The 23,174-nt window shown below is 53.9% G+C and overlaps 1 protein-coding gene across 10 annotated transcripts in view; it reads left to right on the forward strand.

Annotated features, from left to right (window-relative positions):
• Positions 1-23,174, forward strand: part of MINK1 (misshapen like kinase 1) — a 60,765-nt gene that overhangs the window by 21,145 nt on the left and 16,446 nt on the right. The window contains exons 3-22 of one of the 10 annotated variants that reach the window (XM_083706506.1): positions 466-522; positions 751-876; positions 1,749-1,859; positions 2,004-2,094; positions 3,070-3,200; positions 5,592-5,646; positions 8,574-8,652; positions 9,051-9,226; positions 9,383-9,452; positions 10,182-10,392; positions 11,991-12,107; positions 13,414-13,500; positions 13,876-14,076; positions 15,283-15,468; positions 17,027-17,323; positions 18,408-18,505; positions 19,544-19,705; positions 19,906-20,018; positions 21,777-21,865; positions 22,699-22,722. In XM_083706506.1, coding sequence (XP_083562632.1) covers positions 466-522; positions 751-876; positions 1,749-1,859; positions 2,004-2,094; positions 3,070-3,200; positions 5,592-5,646; positions 8,574-8,652; positions 9,051-9,226; positions 9,383-9,452; positions 10,182-10,392; positions 11,991-12,107; positions 13,414-13,500; positions 13,876-14,076; positions 15,283-15,468; positions 17,027-17,323; positions 18,408-18,505; positions 19,544-19,705; positions 19,906-20,018; positions 21,777-21,865; positions 22,699-22,722 — 2,481 coding nt within the window. The remainder of the gene's footprint in view (positions 1-465; positions 523-750; positions 877-1,748; positions 1,860-2,003; positions 2,095-3,069; positions 3,201-5,591; positions 5,647-8,573; positions 8,653-9,050; positions 9,227-9,382; positions 9,453-10,181; positions 10,393-11,990; positions 12,108-13,413; positions 13,501-13,875; positions 14,077-15,282; positions 15,469-17,026; positions 17,324-18,407; positions 18,506-19,543; positions 19,706-19,905; positions 20,019-21,776; positions 21,866-22,698; positions 22,723-23,174) is intronic. The other 9 variants (XM_083706508.1, XM_083706510.1, XM_083706514.1 and 6 more) reach the window with 9 other exon arrangements.

Genomic DNA, 23,174 nt, shown 5'->3' on the forward strand with positions numbered 1-23,174 from the left:
TTTCCTGTCCTTGGATTACTTGCTAATTTTTTTCCATTACAAACTATTTGTTTCAATATGCCTTCCTTTTTCCTCTCTCTTCTTCCTTTTTGAATTGAATTCTACTGTATCCAGAATCCACAGAAACTGCAAACTGGCTTGGTGTGATGCTCCATTTCCTGTCCTGATGAGTCCCAGCCATCCTTTTCAGCCCCTCCATTTTTTTTGGGGGGGGGGGTGTCTGATCAGGCAGAGGGACTTGGCTTGGCCTGGCCTCTGGCTCCCTCTGCCGGGCCTGCGCTGCAAGGATCTGGGGAGTGAAGCCCTTCGCAAACACACCCCACCACCCCAAGTACATAGGGCTATCCACGCTTCCTAGCCAAAACCAGTCAGGTCTCTGCCCCCCAGGCGCTTGCAGTCTAAGAGCAGAGCAACCCAGAGAGGTCTGTGTTGACATTGCCTCCTTCTCTTCTCTCTCCCTCTCAGGGTCGCCATGTCAAGACAGGGCAGTTGGCTGCTATCAAAGTCATGGACGTCACGGAGGTACAGTACAGCAAGAGGGGGCTTGGGGATGCTCGGTTGGCCTCCCCCCTGCCCCATTTCTCAGCTGGACTGCCAGCTGGGGGGGAAGGTGCAGGGCCGGAGATGACCACACCTCCTCTGGCAGCAGCCCTAGCAAAGGGTGGCTGTTCTCGAGATAATTCTGAGCAGGGGGGGGTGTGGCTCTGGCCTCCTCTTGACACCACCTCTCCCCCCCCCCCCACAAAAAAGGACGAAGAGGAAGAGATCAAGCAAGAGATCAACATGCTGAAGAAGTACTCTCACCACCGCAACATTGCCACTTACTACGGGGCCTTCATTAAGAAGAGCCCCCCCGGGAATGACGACCAGCTCTGGGTAAGGAGGAGGGGGAAGTGAGGCTCAGGGGGTGGAGTTGGGAGGGGTCTGCTGAGGCCCAGGACCCCCTTAGGAAACCCTTGCATCTGCAGGGCTGTGACTGGCCCCTGGGGGAGTCCTGGGGGGGACACCATTTGGGGTCTGTGTGTAGGTATCTTGATTTATTTGTTTCATGGATTTTTTTTTTTGCGCTGCTTGGTTCTGTTCTGTTCTGTTCTGTTCTGCACAGAGTGCCTGGGGCAAGCCAGTCTGATGAGCGGCATATAGATAATAAATTATTATTATTTAAACCCAAAAAGGCAATTTACAAAAAACAAGAACAATAAAATTATCAATGTGTGTTTGGGTATCTATTTATTTCATGACGTGTTTTCACTGCTTAATTGCACCCCCCAAAAAAAACCCCACCTCAAGGCAGTTTACCAAAACAGATAAAACAGTGAAATTTTCACTAAGCAATTACAGTAATAGCAATCATTTAAGGCTTTTGAAAAGTTAAAATTATCAATAGGCCAAAAACAGATGGAAGCCCATGCTGGCTTTCTGAACGTTTGGGCAGGCTTGTCTAAACCAGGATGTTTTGGGTACAGCGAAGGCGCCTGCCTGTTATCAAGAGGCGAAGTCTGTGGATGCTGCCGAGCTAAAATATCAAGTTCTTGCAAAAGCGGAACAGGGATTGTGTCACACCCTGCGACAGGGCCAGTTCTGCAGACCAAAGAGCTCAAGTGGGGTCTTTGGGATGTTGGTCAAGGGAGATCTTGGGGTGGGGAGAGGTGGGATGGCATAGGGTGTTCCCCCTTTGCCTGCCCCTGGCTGGAGGGCTTCAGAGCTCCTCCCCCCACCAACTGCTCTGGTCTTTTGTCTTCCTGCAGCTGGTGATGGAGTTTTGTGGCGCAGGCTCCGTGACAGACCTGGTGAAGAACACTAAAGGCAACGCCCTGAAGGAGGACTGCATCGCCTACATCTGCCGGGAGATCCTCAGGGTGGGTGGGCAGAAAAGAGGATCTGCAGGAGGGGGGGCAGCCTTTGGGCAGCCGTGTGTGTGTGTGTGTGTGTGCTGCAGAAGCCATGTCCTGGCTAGGGCACCGGGGACCCCCTCCTCACGCCTGCCTTCTCTCTTCCTGCAGGGACTGGCCCACCTCCATGCACACAAGGTGATCCACCGAGACATCAAGGGCCAGAACGTCCTCCTCACCGAGAACGCGGAGGTGAAGTTAGGTAGGTGAAGGGAAGATACACAACACACCCCCACACCCACACCGACATGCATTCCTTCAGTCCCTGTCTGCATTTATTTGTTTCCCTGCCTTTATACCCCACCTTTTTCTCAAGGCAGCCTGAGCTGTGCCTCAGAGCAGTGCCAGCTGTCACTCGCCCAGAGCAGCCGTAGCAAAGGAACTCTTTGTTCTCATGGCGAGAGCGTGTTGGACTACGTCCCGGGAGACCGGGTTCAGATCCGCACTCAGCCGTGAAGCTCACTGGGTGACCTTGGAGTCAGTTGCTGCCTCTCAGCCTCGCCTACCTCACAGGGTTGTTGAGAGGACGAAAAGGGGAGAAGGAGAAGCACTTACATCACCTTGAGCTCCTTGGAAGATAAAGGTGGCATTAAAATGTACAAATAATGAATCTCCATCTGGTCCGAGGGCCTTTCATGCCTCTGTGGGAATAATAGTAATAGTAGTAGTAGTAATAATAATAATAATAATTTTTACCCCGCCCATCTGGCTGGGTTTCCCCAGCCACTCTGGGCGGCTTCCAACAAAATGTTAAAATACAATAATGCATCAAACATTAAAAGCTTCCCTAAAGAGGGCTGCCTTCAAATGTCTTCTAAGAGTCTGGTAGTAGGTGTTTTCTTTGACATCTGATGGGAGGGCATTCCACAGGGCAGGCACCACCACTGAGAAGGCCCTCTGCCTGGTTCCCTGTAACTTGGCTTCTTGCAGTGAGGGAACCGCCAGAAGGCCCTCAGAGCTGGACCTCAGTTTCCGGGCAGAATGATGGCGGTGGAGACACTCCTTCAGGGATACTGGGCCGTTTAGGGCTTTAAAGATCAGCACCAAGACTTTGAATTGTGCTGGGAAACGTACAGCTTTTGCATGCCCTCCCCCCTGTGGATCCGGCCCGTGTCTGCGACGTGCCCCCTCCCCTTTGCAACCAGCCGACTCTCCTTCTCTCTTCCCCCTCCTGCAGTTGACTTTGGGGTCAGCGCCCAGCTGGACCGCACGGTGGGGCGTCGGAACACGTTCATCGGCACCCCTTACTGGATGGCGCCGGAGGTGATTGCCTGTGACGAGAACCCGGATGCTACATACGACTACAGGGTAGGTGCCGCCTCCCCAAAGCTCAGAGGGCCTTCTTTCCTCCCCGTCCTGGCAGGAGCAGGGAAGATGTTCAAGGGACGCAGTCGGGTGCAAGAGGATAAGCGGAGCCCTGTCTCCGGCTCCAGGCAGTCCACCGAGCCTAGCCCAGTCTGTCCTCACCGTTGCAACCCAGGTGCAGAGGATCCTGCCCTGTGAGGAAAGATGGCAATGTTTGGGACTTTTCAGGGGGAAAGTGGGCAAGAGGCCACATGACAGAAGTTTGCAAAACGATACACAGGTCAGAGAAAGTGGATAGGGGGAAGGTTTCCTCCATCTCGCATACCGCCAAAACTTGTGGGCCTCCAATGATGCTGAAGGTTGGAAGATTCAGGTGGAACGCTCTGTCACAAGAGACTAGGGCCCTGCGGGACCTGACATCTTTCCGCAGGGCCTGCAAGACAGAGCTGTTCCACCAGGCCTTTGGTCAGGGCGCAGCCTGACTCCCTCCTCTGGCAACCTGCACAGAATTTTGCTTAATCGGTTGCCATCAATTTGATTTTAATTAATTTTTATAATGAAATATTTAGAATGTGTGATTATTTGACTGTTTGATTATTTGATTGTTGTTAGCCGCCCTGAGCCCGGCTTTGGCTGGGGAGGGCGGGATATAAATAAAATTTATTATTATTATTATTATTATTATTATTATTATTATTATTATTATTAATGACTTTTCCATGCAGTGTGTCTTTAAACTATGGGATTCCCTCCGGCAAGGAACCATGGCACCCGCCATCCCGGATGGCTTTGAAAGAAGCTTAGACAAATGAATGGAGGAGAGGCCTGTCGGTGGCTCTGCTCTGCCTCCAGAGTCAGAGGCAGCCATGTTTCTGAATCCCAGTGGCCGGAAACCCCAGGAGGGGAGAGCGGTGCTCCTGGGCTTGCATCCTGCTTTCGTTTTAAATTATTTATTTATTGAATTTTTCAAAAAAAAAATAGAAATTAAACAAAGAACAATGCATAACACTGTAAGCACACTTATATACATGCTTTCCAAAGTGGAAACTAATAAAAATAAAAAGAAAGAAAAGGAAAAGATAAAAGATAAAAAGACAAAAGGAAAGAAAAAATACTTTTCATAACCTGGAATATTGCCAAATCCTTGCTTCAAGTACTGCAATATATAAATCTTAGTTAAAATATTATAAAAGATTTTCACCCCATGTCTCTTAGTTGCCTTACTCGCATTTACACCTGTTCTTCAATCGTTTCCCTGCTTTCGTGTTTCCCATTGAGGCATCCGGTCAGCCCCTGTGAGAACAGGGTGCTGGGCCAGATGGGATGCTGGCCTGATTCAGCACAAGCAGAATCCTGCAGCAGCTGGACCAGGGGTGCCCCAGGGTTCCCATCCAGTCCAGCACAGCCCACCCCAGAGGGGAGAACCCCACAGGCAGCCCCCCAAACGCAGGAGCAGCCTCTCTCCCCTCCTGCAATTCCTAGAGACTGCCGTATGGCAAGGCAGGAGCAGGGGGATTTGGGGAGCCAAGGAGCAGAGGCAAGGCTTGCTGCTGCTCCTCCCCAGGAGAGGGAGGGTGGGAAGGAGCAAGAAAGAGGACAAGGGCAGAACGACAGAGAAAGACGAAGCTTCTGCCTTGGCGACAACCTTTCTCCGCTTCCTAGATAGATAGATAGATAGATAGATAGATAGATAGATAGATTCTTTATTGTCATTACACAAGTGCAACATTGCACAAGTGCAACGAAATTGGATGCCATCCCTTAAAAACAACAAAAGCAACACAACCACAACAACCAAACAAACCACATTCCAGCCACACCCACACCCACACCCATCAAACTCCCAGGTCACACTATCGAGTTACTGCATTTAAGAAGGCCACAGCTCTTGGATAGAAACTATTTTTCAGTCTATTTGTCCTTGACTTGATGTTTCTGTATCTCCTGCCAGAAGGCAGTAGTACAAACAGACTGTGTCCCGGGTGAGATGCATCCTGCAGGATACTGTTTGCTTTCCTAAGACAGCGGGAACCGTACAGTTCTTCCAAAGATGGGAGGGGATGACCAATAATCCTTTGGGCTGTGGTTATGACCTTCTGGAGCACCTTCCTCTTCCTAGCTGTACAGCTGGAGAACCAGGCACAAATACAGTATGTGAGAATGCTCTCTATGGAGCCTCGGTAGAAGGACACCAGCAGTCTCTCACTCAGATTGTTCTTCTTTAAAAGTCTGAGGAAATAAATTCTCTGCTGGGCCTTCTTCACCAGAGCAGTGGTATTTGCGCTCCAAGTCATGCCCTGATCGATAGTCACTCCCAAAAACCTGAATTCCGCCACCCTCTCCACCCGTTCCCCGTTGATATACAAGGGCGTTGATATATATTCCTCCCCGCAGAGCGACATCTGGTCCCTGGGGATCACCGCCATCGAGATGGCCGAGGGAGCGCCACGTGAGTGTCTTGAATTTATTATTTCGGTCACAGACCAGTTCCAGCCCACATTCAATATCAAGGAATATTTGAATTTGCAATTAGGTATAACAGGGATATGCGGGACGCGGGTGGCGCTGTGGGTAAAACCTCAGTGCCTAGGACTTGCCGATCGTAAGGTCGGCGGTTCGAATCCACGCGGCGGGGTGCGCTACCGTCATTCGGTCCCAGCTCCTGCCCACCTAGCAGTTCGAAAGCACTCTTAAGTGCAAGTAGATAAATAGGTACCGCGTTATAGCGGGAAGGTAAACAGCGTTTCCATGTGCGGCACTGGTGCTGGCTCGCCAGAGCAGCTTCGTCACGCTGGCCACGTGACCCGGAAGTGTCTCCGGACAGCGCTGCCCCCTGGCCTATAGAGTGAGATGAGCGCACAACCCCAGAGTCGGACACGACTGGCCCTGTACGGGCAGGGGTACCTTTACCTTTTATAACAGGGATAATACAAATGTAGCAACAGTTTAAAAATATATAAATTAAAACTTAGTCACTAACGTATAACCCAAAACTATCATTTAAAACCTTAATCCTTATGATAGCACAGCTTGTTCCCTAAGTTTTATGGCCATCGCACAGAATTTGGCTACCCTTAACGTGATCTCAGGATCCTTGTCCTCTACCAGGGATTTTAGACATTGAAGTTCGGGTTCATTTGGAGATTTTTGCAGAGCAGGGGTAATAAATAGCGAGCGTATATCCCCGTCGGACACGTTGGTGTCTGTGCGGCAAAGCGGGGTGGAGAGAGGGAGAGGAGGAGGCATGGTTGTGTCTTGAGGCAGGGATTGTCTGGTCTCGAACCCGGGGCTGGGGCAGGGCAGCAGGTAGCATCCTGTGGCTCCCTCAGGCCCAGGGATCCTGGCTCCTTGAGGAAGGCTGGCGCGTGGGGCTTCTCCAGAAAGGGAAGGCCTAGATTCCATGGGGTCTTTGGGGACTGAGGGGTCCTCCTTTGCCTTAACAGGCTCTAATCCACATACAGTGGTACCTCGCAAGACGAAATTAATTCGTTCTGCGAGTTTTTTCATCTTGCGAATTTTTCGTTTTGTGAAGCACGGATTCCCATAGGAATGCATTGAGAATCAATTAATGCGTTCCTATGGTCAAAAAAAGTTTAAAAACCACCAAACTGTACAGTACTGTACATACATTTTCTAAGACTCTGGGGGACCACTCGAAGAAGGTTCCTCTTCCACTCTTTGCTTCTTGCTGAAGAACCTGTCCATGGTCTGCTGCTTCATCCGCCTTTTCAGCACCTCCCTGAAAGGCGACACGACCCTCGTATCAAAAGTGTTTGCAACCTACCTTCGCAACCCCCCCCCAAAAAAATCAGTGCTTCAAATCCAAAAAATTCAAAAGCACCAAACATCCTAGAAAACACCCCAACCCAAAATCCAACCCCCCCCAAAAAAAGTTTTAAAAGTTTAACTTACCAAATGGCTGCAAAAGAAGTTTTGGAAAAGCTTCAAAAATCACCAAAGTCTTCAAAAGCCTCAAAAAAGACTAGCACACCGCGTGCTATGAGTTGCTCCTCGAAGTCAAGTCGCAACTGCACCTCTTCAAGCAATGCACCCTGGGTATTAACGGTTTTACGAAAAAGGAAACAAACTTGCAAGACGTCTTGCGAAGCAAGCCCATAGGGAAATTCGTCTTGCGAAGCACCTCAAAAAACGAAAAACTCTTTTTGTCTTGCGAGTTTTTCGTCTTACAAGGCATTCATCTTGCGAGGTACCACTGAACATACCAGAGATGCAGGAAAGGTCTTTGAGGGTGAAACATCTCCAAATGTCCAGAGCCGGTTCTCCTCAATCTTTTCATGGGAGACGATGCTAACTTGCAACTTACAGTCTCACCTGCTGGCAGGCGGGTTCATAGCAAGGAGACCCTGGAAGAACTTGGAGGGGCTTATCTCACGAATTGGTACAACGCAGTATGGCAAACAGCACTTGTGGAAATGTCGGCTGGCAAATTAACAGTATTATTATTACTGTTATTTTGTTTATTGAATTTGTATACCCCCCTTGATCCGCAGATCCCAGGGCATAAAAATACAAGATAAAAACACAAAATACGTAGTAAGAACAAAACAAAAAACCCTCATGCAAAAACAATTAGAAGGATATAGGATGTTAGTCAGCCAAAAGCGCAAATACTTCTATGTAATCGAATGGCCCGGCTTTATTATGAACCTGGCTGAAAAAAAATGAAAAGAGAGGACTCAGCTCACGTTAGAAAACATTCCGGTTAATATAAACTGTTTTGTTGTCTCTTTTACAAATAATAGCCTGGGATAAAAAGTTACTTGGTTGTTATTTTTCATGCCTTGCCCTAAACACCAGCTTTTCGGTTAGGGTGGGACGCTTCATTGCTCACCTTTGCGATGTTGTTATATGTCAAAAGAACGTAATAAGAATTAAAGGGTAAAGGGACCCCTGACCATTATGTCCAGTCGTCTCGCTTTACTGGCCGAGGGAGCCGGCGTACAGCTTCCGGGTCATGTGGCCAGCATGACTAAGCCGCTTTTGGCGAACCAGAGCAGTGCACAGAAACGCCGTTTACCTTCCCGCCGGAGTGGTACCTATTTATCTACTTGCACTTTGACGTGCTTTCGAACTGCTAGGTTGGCAGGAGCAGGGACCGAGCAACGGGAGCTCACCCCGTCGCGGGGATTCAAACCGCCGACCTTCTGATCAGCAAGTCCTAGGCTCTGTGGTTTAACCCACAGCGCCACCCGTGTCCCTAAGAATTAGAAATAATAATTAGAAAACGAAACAAAACAAAATTAGACATAAGAATTAGAAAACAAATAAATGCAATGGAATAAAATGGTGTGAGCCGTGGTGGGCGAGGGGGGGTCCTGCTTCTCACCTCTCCCTCTCTCTCGCTCCTCTTGGCAGCCCTGTGCGACATGCACCCCATGAGGGCCCTCTTCCTCATCCCTCGCAACCCGCCGCCCAAGTTGAAATCCAAGAAGTGGTAGGTTTGCTGCTGCCCCCACCCAGGAAGAAGAGCGCAGAACTGGGCGCTGGCCTGCCTGGCGTTAACGGCTCGTGGGCTGCACTTCTTGTGCTCTCTGCTGGCTTGGCATCTCAACCGAGTTCAGCAGAATCGTCAAGGGGGGAGGGGGGTACTTGGGTCTAGGCCCCCAGACAGCAGGGATTGCATCCCGGGCACTTCTGGGCTTTGGGGCTGGTCCTCCCCAAGGAGCAAATGGGAGCCGATTTTGCTTTCTTCCCGGCAGGCTGGGACAGAGGGGGGTTCCTCAGGTGGTGGGGGGCGCAGTGAGCTCAGAGGCATCTTGCCTGACCCTTGTCTTGCCTGAGCTCTGCCTGCCCATGTGGGGAGACTGAGACCTGCCTTGCCCCCCTTCGCAGGTCCAAGAAGTTCATCGACTTCATTGACAACTGCCTGATCAAGGCCTACACCAGCCGCCCCCCGACGGAGCAGCTCCTCAAGTTCCCCTTCGTCCGGGACCAGCCCACGGAGCGGCAGGTCCGCATCCAGCTCAAGGACCACATCGACCGCACCCGAAAGAAGAGGGGGGAGAAAGGTGCGTGGGGCGGAGGGCAGAGGGGGAGCCCAGGGAGACAGTGGCCGGGATTCCTGCACTGCACCGCCATTCTGTGGGGCAGAGGTAAGGGAGACGTTGAGGGGCTCAACCCCCGCGTACTCCCCTGATTTTTGCCCACGTTGCCTCTTCCGGCAGACGAGACGGAGTACGAGTACAGCGGCAGCGAGGAGGAGGAAGACGGGCGCGGCGAGGAAGGGGAGCCCAGGTAAGCAGGGCAGAGATGAGAGTGTGCTGGCGCTTGCCTCCCCCTGCCTGGCCCATGGCAGAACAGGAGCCCCCCACTAGCTCCCCTGTGTGGGATAATAATTATTATTACTTATGTATACCCCGCCCATCTGGCTGGGTTTCCCCAGCCACTCTGGGCGGCTTCCAACAGAATATTAAAATACAATAATTTGTTAAACATTGGAAGCTTCCCTAAACAGGGCTGACTTCAGGTGTCTGGGATCCCCTTCCTGGTGGGTTTGGCAGGTGGTATGAGGCAGGGGGCGGGCCTGGCAGCCCCTCACTCCACGCCTGAGCTCTGGCGTGACAAAGGGCATCAGTGGCAGAGCGTCTGCCTTGCCAGCGGAAAGTCCCTGGTTCAGTCCCCGCCGGCAGTATCTCCAGGTAGGGCTGGCAGAGCCTCCTGCCTGAAATCCTGGGGATGCCGTAGCTGCCAGCCCGTGTAGGCAGTACAGAGCTAGATAGACCAACGGTCTGACTCTGCATAAGACAGCCTCCTACGCGGAACAGAGCTCTTCGCCACAAGGGCTCTGCTCCGTCCTCCCCTTTTGGAGGCAGCGGTGTTCCTGAACCTCCCCCGCACCAGAAACCGCAGCAGGGGAGAGCCGCTTTCGCACTCGGGTCCCGCCCGCTGGTTTCCCCCGGCGGGCACCTGGCCGGCCGCTGTGAGAGCAGGAGGCCGGCCTGATCCAGCCTCCCCTCCCGCCAGCTCCATCATGAATGTCCCCGGGGAGTCTACACTGCGCCGGGAGTTCCTGCGCCTGCAGCAGGAGAACAAGAGCAACTCGGAGGCCCTGAAACAGCAGCAGCAGCAGCTGGCAGCCCAGCACCGCGACTCCGAGGCCCACATCAAGCACCTGCTGCACCAGCGCCAGCGCCGCATCGAGGAGCAGAAGGAGGAGAGGCGGCGCGTGGAGGAGGTGAGCAGGGCAGGTGAAATGGGCAGGCGGGTGCTGCGCCAAGGTAAACCTGCAGACCGCTTGTCAGAGACTCAAGAGAGGGAGCGCAGGGAAGGGAGGAGATGGAGAGCGAGGGGGAGCAATCCGAGGGCAGCGTAGGAGAAGAGGACAGTGGCCCGAGAGATTCCATGAGCCTCTCCAGCGAATCGGAAGATTCACAGAAGGGAGCGCCGGTGGCCAGGGCAAGGGGGGCCCCAAGGGGGACATCCCAGAAACAAGGGGCCAGCGGGGACTCCCAAAGCAGCAGTTGGAAATCAGGACCAGCTTCCCCACCAGAGCGTCGTGGGGGGGAGGAGTCCCAGGTATCGGGGCCAGCGGATTCACCGCCAGCGAGAGAAGATGAGTTGGGGTTGACCACGCCTCCATCGGAGAGCGCGGGAACGGTCAAGAGGAAGGTTGCCGGCTGGGCGCGCGTGCCAAGTTCAAATGTACAGGCGAGCGGCACAGCAGGTAGCCCGGATAGGGAACCAGGTCCTAAAGCCCGCCGGAGGGAGGGGCAAGAATCAGGGGAGTCAGCGTCAGAAGAGTCCAGAAAGGGTGAAACCCCAGCGGGCAGGAGGGCCCAGAGGAGGAAAGAGCTAAGGAAGAGGTGGAGCAAAGCTAGGGTCTTAAACTGGTGTGGAAGGGGAGGAGATTCAGACGGAGCTTCGCCGGTCTAGGGTTTAAGACGTAGAGCTGCGCGCTGCGGCTTTAAAATGGAAACTGAACTTCAATAAAGACTTTTGTACATAACAACAGCCTGGCGTTGGTCCTCTGTGAGCTGGGACCTAGGGGCAGCTCTGACACCGCTGTTTCATTAAAGGTATCGAAGCGGTTTGCCACAAAAATGCATGGAACCGTATTTTTTAAAGTTCAAAGCAGACATCGGTTAACCATTGTGGAAGGACATCTTCTTAAGTGCCTGCCTCTGTCTGGCGGAATAGAGAAGTTTTCAGCAGGCGTTTAGACATTGGCTCTCCAGTGGCAGGGAGTTCCACAGGGCCGGGCCGACGGCACTAAAGGCTCCATTTCTCATTGCTGTCAAATGTTTAGGAAATGCTATCCCGAAGTATCCAACGCTAGCAGCGGCAGAGGGGTACTCTGTCTCGGTATCAAAGCAGCCAGAATCTCTCAGGGTGGGTTTGTCAGAGAGCATTTGACGCAGCTCAACTTGAAGAGGAGCTGAGGATTTGCAGGGGCTTCTCTGCTTGGACTGAGCTCATTTGGCAGCTCAGAGGACCTGAGGCTTAAAAAAAAAGAACAATTGCTTCAGTTACAAACAGATATAAAGAAGGAAAGAAGTAATAATAATATCAGCAATGACAACAGCAGGTCGGAGTACAGAGCCTTCGCAGGAAAGGGGAAATACAACAGAAGAAATCCCAGTTGTTCTGGGCAACATGTGCTGTTCCACCGTCCAGGGAAGCCCTTAGGTGGAGGGACAGGGCATGGTTTTCCCCGGGGCCACTGAGGCGGTGGCCCTCGAGTCGATTCCTCCTGGCCCCTGGCCCTGCCTGCTTTCTCGTTCTGGGGCTCGGAAGACCCTCCTCTGACGTCTCCCCGCCCCTCTTCCCTCGCAGCAACAGCGCCGAGAGAGGGAGCAGCGCAAGATGCAGGAGAAGGAGCAGCAGCGGCGCCTGGAGGACATGCAGGTCATGCGCCGGGAGGAGGAGCGCCGGCAGGCTGAGCGAGAGCAGGTGGGGCAGGCCGGGGGGGGGGTGTGCTTTGGGAAGGCGGTGGGGATGGATGCAGCAGTAACAGCAGTCCTGGCTTGGACCAGGCGGGCCAGACCTGGCAAAATGCCATCACAGCTGACTGGGCAGAGCACAGGTTTGGGGGTTCCGTGCCCAGAGGCTCCCCTGCCTGAAAATGTGGGGAGAACCCCTGCTGCCGGTCAGGGTGGGCCGAACGGAGCAACCTGGACCCCAGTGGGTCTGACTCAGCAATAATAATAATAATAATAATAATAATAATAATTCATTATTTATAGCCCACCCACCTGGCTGGGTTTCCCCAGCCACTCTGGGCAGTTTCCAACAGAATATGAAAATACAATAAACTATTAAACATTAAAAGCTTCCCTAAGCAGGGCTGCCTTCAGATGTCTTCTAAAAGTCTGGGAGTTCTCTTTGACATCTGGTGGCAGGGTGTTCCACAGGGCGGGTGCCACTACCGAGAAAGCCCTCTGCCTGTTTCCCTGTAACTTTGCTTCTCATAGCGAGAGAACCACCAGAAGGCCCTTGGCACTGGACTTCAATGTCCGGGCTGAATAATGGGGGTGGGGACGCTCCTTCAGATATTCTGGACCGAGGCACTGTATACAGCGTGATGGCGCACCTGACGCACATTTAAGTTGCGTGATTTCAACCATGCTTGGTTGAAATCGCGTGATGAGTGGGTTCGCAAGCGAGGCAGAGACCTTCGAAGCTCTTTTTGCTCTCTGGGGAAGGTCTGTTCCCCACATGGGCTCTGAAAGTACGGGGGATTCTCTCTCTTTGTCTCCCTCTCCAAGTCACCCGCCAGCTATGGGGGCACCTCCAAGAATTTGGCCATACGATAAAGTTGTGTATATGCAGAACCCTTGGGACCAACCCCCTGCGTGAGATGCAGCTGTGCCCTATAAAGCAGATTTTCTGTTTTCTCAGTGGGACATTGGGTGCTTTCGCTGACCCTTCGCCTCGCCTGGCACGCTGCAAAAGGTGCAGGAGAAGCAGGGGAGGGGGTTTGAGGCCGAGAGAGGCACTGGCTCCTGGAATCCTAGAATTGTAGGGAAGCCCAGATTCTGCCCCTGCTCCCAGGTGTTTGGGTCTGTTGAGCTTCCATGGGGTGGCGGGTTCTGCAAGGTGGTGGGGGCCGCCTCCTCTGCTTTTTGGGTGACGGTTCTGCCTGGGTGCGCTTTCTCTCCTCCTTCCTTCACCTGTTGCCCTCTCTGTCTCTCTCTCTCTCTGTGTCTCTCTTTCACTCCCTTCCTTCTCTGTCCCCTGCCTTTTCCTCTCTGTCCAGGAGTATATCAGGCACAAGTTAGAGGAGGAACAGAGGCAGCTGGAGATTCTGCAGCAGCAGCTCCTCCAGGAACAAGCACTGCTGTTGGTAAAGAAAAAGAGGGGGGGCTTCTTACTGCTCCTGCTGGGCCCCCTCCCAAAAAAAACCCCTGAACTCCGAGGGGGAACCCCCAAGGCCCTTCTTCAGCTGGGCACAGGGGGTTCTTCAGCTGGGCAGGCGCTGGCCCTTTTTCCGGGGGTTGCAGCCGGCTTATGGGGATGAGGGCTTTGCTCAGCCGGTGAGGCTTCTGGAATCCACAAAAGGAGAGTGATCTTGTGTTTGAATCCTGCTTGCGGGATCCCCACAGTGGGCATCTGTTTGGCCCCTGTGAGAACACAATGCTGGGTAAAGATGGGGACCCCTCTTGACCTCTGGGAGCCAGACTCCCCCAGTGCCCTCACCGGCTCCCCTCCTCCCTTCCAGGAGTACAAGCGCAAGCAGCTGGAGGAGCAGCGCCAGTCGGAGCGGCTCCAGCGCCAGCTGCAGCAGGAACACGCCTACCTGAAGTCCCTCCAGCAGCAGCAGCAGCTCCACAAGCAGCAGCAGCAGCAGCAGGAAAAGAAGCCCCTCTACCACTACAACCGCAGCGCCAACCCTGCCGACAAGCCCACCTGGGCCCGGGAGGTAAGCCCCTTGTCCAGTTCTGGGCACCACAGTTTCAGACATGATGGGTGGCAAGGGAAAATAGACGTGTAAAAGGAGAATTCCTGGATGCCAGGACCCAAGATGGACTCAAGGGCTGTCAGGTGCGTGAACCCCAGCAGAGATTTCAAATCACAACACATACAGCAAAGGGAAGCCTGGAAATACAGGCTTTAAACCTTTAAAATATGGATTTGTGAGCTTGTAAGGAAGTTCCCCTCTTCCCCTAGCATAGAAAAAGACCATGTTTAATAAGTTAGAAATGGTTTACTTGCAAACGCTCCAAAGGTCAGGTTCATGTGAGCCAGTGTGGTGTAGTGGTTAAGAGCAGTGGACTCGTAATCTGGGGAACCGGGTTCGTGTCTCCGCTCCTCCACCTGCATCTGCTGGGTGACCTTGGGCCAGTCACACTTCTCTGAAGTCTCTCAGCCCCACTCACCTCACAGTGTGTTCGTTTAGGGCGAGGAAGGGAAAGGAGAATGTGAGCCGCTTTGAGACTCCTGAAGGGGAGTGATAAAGCGGGATATCAAATCCAAACTCTTCTCTTCTTCTTCATGTGCTTTTCCGTACGTCAGCCAGTAAACACAGGCAGTAAAACTTGGCATAGTTACAGAGGTGAAAGTTCCTAGGAACACAGTAGTGGCTTGTGAGAGCCGTGAGGTCTGAGCTTGGGGCAACCAGCTCAGACCTCTTTACACAGTGAGCTCCTCAGGTAGACGGAAGGGGCTCCATAGGCTTGATTACCCTCCTCCCAAGGTAAGGAGGAGTGACCTAGCTAAGCCTGGCAGGACAGCTTACTCTATGGCATTAACCCCTTCACACATTAATTAGACTTAAGCATGTTGGTTATGTGAGGCTGGTTATTCCACAAAAATGAGAGGTGGGCAGAGGAGGGAAACCAAGATGATGAAGAGTCAGGAAGCCAAGCCTCGTGAGGAACAGTTGAGGGAGTCGGGCATGTTTAGTCTGTTCAAGAGAAGACTGAGATGTTGCTACGACGGCCATCTTCAACTATCTAAAGGTCTCCTACCTGGAAGGTGGAGAAAGCTTGTTTTTTGCTGCTCCGGAGGGCAGGGCCTGAACCAACCGATTCAAATGGCAAGGAACAAGATTCCTCCATTGCCTGGAGTTGGGCTAGATGACCCTGGGAGGAGAGAGCCCCCCAACCCTGCCATTCTGTGATTCCAGGTGGAAGAACGGACCCGCATGAACAAGCAGAACTCCGCCTCGCCGGTGGCCAAGACCAAACTGGGGGGCCCTGGGCCAGAGTCGGCCCCCCAGTCCCGCTCCGAGTCGGTGTCGCTCAACTCCTCCCCGGCCTCGCAGACCCCGCCTATGCAGCGCCCCGTCGAGCCCCAGGAGGGGCAGCACAAGGTGAGGGTCTCTCCCGCCCCCCAAGTGAGCACAGGAGGACTTGCACAAACACCAGCCAGTCACCCCACCGCTCATTGCCATCCGCTGCTGCTGCTGCTGCTTCTCCTCCTCCCGCTCCCCCCTCATTGGCTGTGCTTTGACCTCTTTATCCCTGGGGGAGGGGGGGAGGATTAGCAGTGGGTCACCCCTTGGCCTCTTGACCAAGGGATACACGGGAGGAGAGAGCGGGCACGTGGGGATCCCCAGGCCTGCAGGGATGGGAATCCAAGTATGGAAGAAATGAACCTATGCTGCCAATTCTTTTAGTAGGCCAGTATGAAATAAGCAGCACATAAGCGGCACACGAAACACTACCAAACCATTCTGCGTTCTAAATCTTATATTAATAATCCAGAAATTGAGAGAACAAGGTAAAAGGTCTACTACAGAAGCCACAAACAGAAAACTCATTCAAATTGTGTCCAAAAGGAAGATACAGTCTTTAAAGTTGACAAACGCCAGCACCCTGTCTAACTCTGGTGCGTAACATTTCCGACACTTCGTTTGATCAAACTTACCTTCGTTGATATCCTCAGGAGCCTTGCTAAAGGAACTTTAAAGACTGAATCTTCCTTTTGGACACAATTTGAATGAGTTTTCTGTTTGTGGCTTTTGTAGTAGATCTTGTACCTTATTCTCTCAATTTTTGAATTATTAATATAAGATTTATAGGGACGTGGGTGGCGCTGTGGGTTAAACCACAGAGCCTAGGACTTGCTGATCAGTAGGTCGGCGGTTCAAATCCCTGTGACGGGGTGAGCTCCCGTTGCTCGGTCCCTGCTCCTGCCAACCTAGCAGTTTGAAAGCACGTCAAAGTGCAAGTAGATAAATAGGCACCACTCTGGTGAGAAGGTAAACGGCGTTTCCGTGCGCTGCTCTGGTTCGCCAGAAGCGGCTTAGTCATCCTGGCCACATGACCTGGAAGCTGTATGCCGGCTCCCTTGGCCAATGAAGTGAGATGAGCACCGCAACCCCAGAGCCGTCCACGACTGGACCTAACGGTCAGGGGTCCCTTTACCTTTAATATAAGATTTAGAACGTAGAATGGTTTGGTAGTGTTTTGTGTGCTGCTTATGTGCTGCTTATTTCATACTGGTCTACTATGGGGAATCCAGCAAGCATCATGCACGCACCCTATTCCAAAGAGGGAGGCGCGCTGTGGTCTAGTGGACCACACTTGGACCTTGGAGACCAGGGTTCAGATCCTGCCTCGGGGTGGAGGGTGCTCTTGGGCTCCCAGCCTGACCTACCTCTCAGGGTTGTTGTTGTGGGGATGAAATGAAGAAGGGGAGGAGAACCGTGGGCACTCTGGCTTTGAGGGCAAGGAATGAATGAGAGGGGGAGAATGAGACCTCCTGGGCTCTTGGGGAGGGCAGGGGGGCCTGCAAGCAGTTGGGTAGGGCAGTGCTATGGCCGGCTTCAGAAGAGGAGGCAGGCTTGTTGGGGGAGCAGCTAGGCCCCCTCCCCGTTCTCAGCCTCTGCCCCCTCCCTCCCTCCCTGCCCCCCTCTCCTTCCGCAGAGCCACCTCGCCCACCGCGTCCCCCTCAAGCCATACGCAGCCCCCGTCCCTCGCTCCCAGTCGCTGCAGGACCAGCCCAGCAAGAACATGGCTGCTTTCCCCGTCCATGACTCCTCATCCTCCTCCGCCGCCTCCTCCGCCTCCTCCTCCTCCGCCCCATCCCCACCAAGGGCGGGCATGATCCGGCAGAACTCTGACCCCACCTCGGAGGGGCCCGCCCCACCGCCGAGCCGGCCCGCCACTGCCGCCGAACAGCGAGGACCCTGGGTCAGAATGGATCCCGAGGCCCCTCCCAAGGTAACGCGGAGGGGCAGGGGGCTTGGGGGGGGCGTTGTGGGGGCAGAGCTTAGGGCCCCTGGGGGAGAAGAGGGCAGGAGGCACCACAGCAACAGCTCTGCCCTGTCCCCCTCCAGGCGTGGGAGAGCTATAGAGTCAGAAGGGACACTCCGAGGGGCATCTAGCCCAACCCCAAATTCCAGGCAGAGGCTGGACCCACTGGGAAGTTCTGCCCAAGGCTGGTCAGTGCTGTCCCAAGAGCTGCGGGGTTCACTTCGCAGATCCGCCTCCCTCCCAAAGTGAGCTTGGTCTTTTTATGAAACAACCGCATATGCAGGAGAACGGCCCTGACGGTGGTGTGCATCATTTGAGCAGCGCAAGCACCCCAAAGTCCCTCCTGTACCCCCCCGACACACCCACCCCGTCTCTCCGGGGGGGGGGGTTGATCGAAAGTCGCAGGGGGCGTGGGAGTTGTGGCCTCTTTCTGCTTTGAGAGGCAAGGAAGGAGGAGCTCAGTTAAGCCAAGCATGTAGGCCAACTGTGGAACTCCCTGCCACAAGAGGCAGAGATGGCCACCAAGCTTAAAAAGAGGTCTAGACAAAGAGATGAGGAGGAGACGCCTCTGGACGGCTGCTAGCCAGTGAGGCAGCCTCTCCTGTCTATCCCAGCCCATCTGGGTTCTCAGGTTACGGGGAGAGACGGGTAAGAGTGGCAAACTGCAGCCGCCTCATGCCACACGCTGCTGCGAGGGTCAGCCCTGACCCTCGGCTTCTGCCCTCTGCATCACAGCAATCATAGAATTGGAAGGGACCACCAGGGGTCATCTAGTCCAACCCGCAGGAATCTCAGCTAAAGCACCCAGAGCAAAGCACTCTGCTTGCCCTTGCAGGGTAGAAAACCTGCGTCCCTCTTTTTCCTGATGGGAAGCTGAAGCAGAGGGGGAGCGAGAGAAGCCCTGAGCCCCAGAGGGTCTTAAAGTTGCCCCTCCCCATCTCTCTGTCCTGAGACCCTTGTCCTGGTTGAGGAGACAGGTGGCTTCCCTGGGCCCCCCTCCACCCCACTCATGCTTTCTCTCCTCCTCTTCCTCCTCCTCCACCCCTTCTAGGTCCCCCAGCGAACGTCCTCCATCGCGACGGCACTCAACACCAGCGGGGCAGGGAGTGGTGGCGGCGCCATCCGGCCAGTGCACGCAGTCCGAGCCAGGTAAGAGGATCTTGAGGTGCCCCGGGGGTCCAGCGCTGCGTGCTGGGCCTCGATCCTGAGACCCACGTCTTGTGGGGAGAGGCTGCAAGAGTCGGGGGGAGCTGGGTCCTCTCAGGGAGGGAGGGCCAAGGGGTCTGGGGGGGGGACCAGGACCCAGGGGTTCCTATTGATAGAGGGACCCTCGTGCCAAGATTGGACTACAGAGTTTGCCAGGGAATGCCAGCCTGGCGCCGTCGCTGGCAACTTCCAGGCAGAAACATTTCTGGGAGAGTTTGAGGCACTCTCTCGTTTATTAACTTGTTTTGTAAAAATTATACACATCTTGATTAAATACACACACACACACACACACACACACCTCAAAGTGATCTACAAAAGAGCATAAAACGATGAAATTATTGATGAAGGCAGCTCTTTGAAACATTGGAAAGATGGAATCTGCAATAAACTATAAGAAACGGATTAAAACATTCTGAGCCGTTACGTCACTCTAAATAGCTGGACAGGCTTTGCCTAACCAAAAACGTGTTTTGCAGGCACCGAAAAGAGCCCTGTGCAGATTCTTTTCTGCCTGATGTCAATAGGCAGGGAGTTCCGTAGTGCAAGTGGGATTATCTTTGTGAACATCCATGGTTTTAGTTGTTTTTTTTTTTAATTGTTTTGGCTTTATTTAGGTTTGCAGTTTTGTGTAAAGCCCTTTTGAATTTCCTTTACGCACAAAAAAAGACAAGTGAGGCCAACAAGTCATAGCAAAATAACAGTACCTTGGGGGCCAGCTCTCTCTCTCTCCCCCCCCCCCCCGCCCCAAACCGAAGCCCTCCACGTCCTGCAAGCGATGGATCCAGAGTATCCCGAACTCTTCTTTGAGAGGGTTGCCAAGACTGAGGGTAGCTCCCCCTTGACCCACGGCTGCCCTGGGGCCAGAGCAGACTTCGCACTGGCCTCCCCAACCCGCACTGCAGGGCTGTAGGCACCTCTCATCCTCCCCCCGACTCCTGGGGCCCCCTTGACGTGCTTGTCTGCTCCTCCCCTCCGCAGGCCCCGTAGCAAGTCCGCCTGGCACATCCACATGCAGAGCCGGCTGGAGAGGGGCCCCCGGTGGGGGGGCCCTTCGCCAGCCCCTCCTCCTCCTGCCCCCCCGCAGCCCGCCCGCCGGACCCCACCCCGGGACCCTCTGGCCCCCGTGCCAAACGCCAGTAGGTAATGACGGAGCAGGCTTGCTGGCCAAGCTGGGCTTCCTCTGCGGTGCACTCTCTCTCTCTGCGCGGTGATGGGCTCTCTGCTGCTGCTGCTGCTGGTGGTGGTGGGACAAAGCATTGCGGAATGAGGTGGTGTGTGGAGTGAGTTGGGGGGCTGGGAAGGCGGCCTAAACTCAGAGGGGCGCCCTTTTTCCCCTGCAGCAACCCCGACCTCCGGAGGAGCGACCCAGGCTGGGAGAGGGCGGACAGTCTGCTGCAATCCGGCACGGGCAATCTGCCCCAGGCTGGCTCTCTGGAGCGCAACCGCATAGGAGGTGAGGGGGCGGCCGATTTGGGGTGACCTGGGGGGGGGGAGGTGTTGAGTTCCAAAAGCAAGGAAGGATTGGACCCTGAATCATAAAATACACAGGAGGCTTGACCAGCAAGACTCTGGGAGCAGTGCGTATAATAATAATTCCTCTCTACCCCTTGGCCCAGGTCGTTTTATTCACAAAAGAATTTTTTACACAGTGTCCGTAAGAACCAATCAGATTTCCTCTGAGCATTTAAAAAAAACAACCACCTGGAGACAAAGTTAAAGTTAAAATTACAAAGACTACTTTGAGCATGCATACGTATCTGAGAGTAAATAAAACAGGACTAGATGAATGCATTCAGCAAAACCCCGGAGGTCATAAAGGCAGGAAAGGAAGGAAGGATGGCGAGGAAAAATAAGTATCTTTATCACCTCCTATGTGAAACTCTAATTCCTGGCCCTAAGATTAACAAAGGGACGCGGCTGGCGCTGTGGGTTAAACCACAGAGCCTAGGACTTGCCGATCAGAAGGTCGGTGGTTCGATTCCCCGCAACGGGGTGAGCTCCCGTTGCTCGGTCCCAGCTCCTGCCCACCTAGCAGTTCAAAAGCACATCAAAGTGCAAGTAGATAAATAGGTACCGCTCTGGTGGGAAGGTAAACGGCGTTTCCGTGCGCTGCTCTGGTTCGCCAGAAGCGGCTTAGTCCTGCTGGCCACATGACCCGGAAGCTGCACGCTGGCTCCCTCGGCCCATAGAGCGAGATGAGTGCCGCAACCCCAGAGTCGGCCACGACTGGACCTAATGGTCAGGGGTCCCTTTCCCTTTACCTTAAGATTAATAAAACCAAGGAAAGGTACATCAGAGAAGCTACCTACTATCTTTATGGTCCAGGATGCCTGGTGGACAACTGGACTGTGTTTAAAATGCTGATACGTGCCTGTCAGGCAGAGAAAGAAAATGACCAGTAGAGAAAATGGGCAGAGGTGCAGAGGCTTGTGGGATTTGATCAGAAATTACTCTCAATGAATCAAACCCAGTCAACGGAATGCTTTTATTGCTGACACAATGGCTTGCTCCATATTTCATCATTCCTCATAGCAATCCCACCTGATCACTACAGGGAGGGGCCGCCCAATTCCCTGGTCTTTGCTCCTTGGCATCGCAGGAAGCTGCCTCCTATGGCGTTGTCCGCACTGGCTGGCAGCAGCGGTTCTCCCAGGCGTCTGGCGGGGGGACGTTCCCAGCACCTGCAGACGCTTTGTCCATCTGACCAGCAAGCAGTGGCTCGCTAGGGTTTCAGGCAGGAAATCGTGGAGTTGTAGGTTTGGAAGGGACCCCACCAGTCATCTAGCCCAACCCCACAGGAATATCTCCCAGCCATACCTGGAGAGGACGGCAGGGATTGAACCTGGGACCCTCTCCTTTCACTGACAGTCTGGAATAGGTAGCAAGGCAGTAAACCCCCAGCCCCCCCCCCAGGTGAACCACGGCCTCCTTTTCTCCCACATCCACCCACCCAACAGAGAAGTTCTGAAATGGTGCCCTCTGAATGCTCTCCTTCATGACCAGGGCTTGGTGTTTCCGTCACCTGGTGTCCGATGATTGGCAGGTGGGGGGCAGTGGTCCGTGGAGCATCGGCCGCTTATAGATCCAGCCCACTGACCAGATTCGGTTCCCCACTCCTGCCTAAGCCCTACTTGTTCAATTGGAGGGGGTGTTTCACAAATTCTGTGCCCTTTGGGGTCTCTCTGACGCCTCTCCCGCTCTGCTTCTCCAGCCCCCCTGAAATTGGACAGCTCTCCGATCCTGCCGCCAGGGAACAAGCCCAAGGGGGATGACCACCGGTCCCGGCCTGGGCGGCCAGCGGTGAGTACACTCTGAGGAAGGAAGGGAGGAGGCCTGTAGCCCCTTCTGCATCCGTCTCCCCTCTCCCCACTACTCTAGCCTGAGGAGTCCGCCCAGAGTGGGATCCCCAAGGGCCATCCAGCCCACCCCCCCTGCAATGCGGGAATCACAGCTCAAGAATCCCATCCAACCTCTATTTTCAAACCTCCCAAAGTTTAGTTGGAATCTCAGAAAGTTCTCCCGAGTTCACGGGGGGGGGGGCGGATGTTGCACCGCAGCCCCCCATTTTGTAGGGAGGAGAGGATTGTGGGGGAGGCCTGGGGAGGGGGAAAGGAGCCTGGCGGGGGGAAAGAGGAAACACACCTTTAGTTTTTGGGCAATTGGAGCATGTAACCTCTTGGGCCACTTCTCTGTGGGCGACTCCTTGCATGCTCTACCTTGAAAGGGTTTTGAACAGAATTTGGGGTTTTCTTTACTCCCCTTCTTCCTCTGGGGAAGGGCATGACTGGAGGGTGTGTGTGTGTATGTGTGTGTGGGTGTGTGGGTGTGGGTGTGTTCTCAAATTCTTCCCTCTGACCCATAGTCCAGCCTGGCCATTCTCCCTCCTGGAATTCTCCTTCTCTCTCTGACTCTCGCTCTCCCTCTCTTCCTCCCTTGCCAACTAGAAATTTGCCCTGAAACTTGCAAGCGATTGGGGGAGGTGGCTGGGGTGTTGATCCCCGAAGGCTGGTGCTGGGGGGCGGGCAGGGGGGCGGGCTAGAGCATAGGGATCTACCTGGTGGGGAGCGGCCTAACTTCTCTGCCCTTTTTCTCTTCCTCTTCCTTCACTCTTTCCCTCCTTCTGCACAACTCAGAGTTATAAGCGGGCAATTGGAGAGGTTAGTGCCCCCACGTCCTCAGTCTCTCTCTCTCTCTCTGCTGCCCCCAAACCACCATGTCCTGCTGCCGCATTGTGAGATCATGAAGTCTTCCCTGATCCCCCTTCCTCTGTGGATATCACCCCCCCTCTGCATCTTTACCCCCCCCCAACTCTCTTGGACCTTTCCCAGTTCCCCTTGCTGCTTTCGCTCACAGCTTCTGGCTCGGTTTGGGGCAGGGGGTGGAACTGTGGCCTAGAGGAGAAAGGACTGGCATGCAGTGCAGCTAATCGGCCACCGTTCTATTTATTTTCATTTATTTACACCATTTATATAGACCCCACCCCGCTTCATTGAATGTTTCCAGCCCCAGGGCAGGGAAGCAAACTCACAAAACTGAAACGGAGAAAAGCCATGCGCAAAACCTACAGAATCACGTAAACGGGACTCGTCAACAACTGAACACAGAGATG

The sequence above is a fragment of the Podarcis gaigeae genome, assembly GCF_964106915.1.
Source record: "Podarcis gaigeae genome assembly, chromosome: 13".
NCBI lineage: Eukaryota > Metazoa > Chordata > Lepidosauria > Squamata > Lacertidae > Podarcis > Podarcis gaigeae.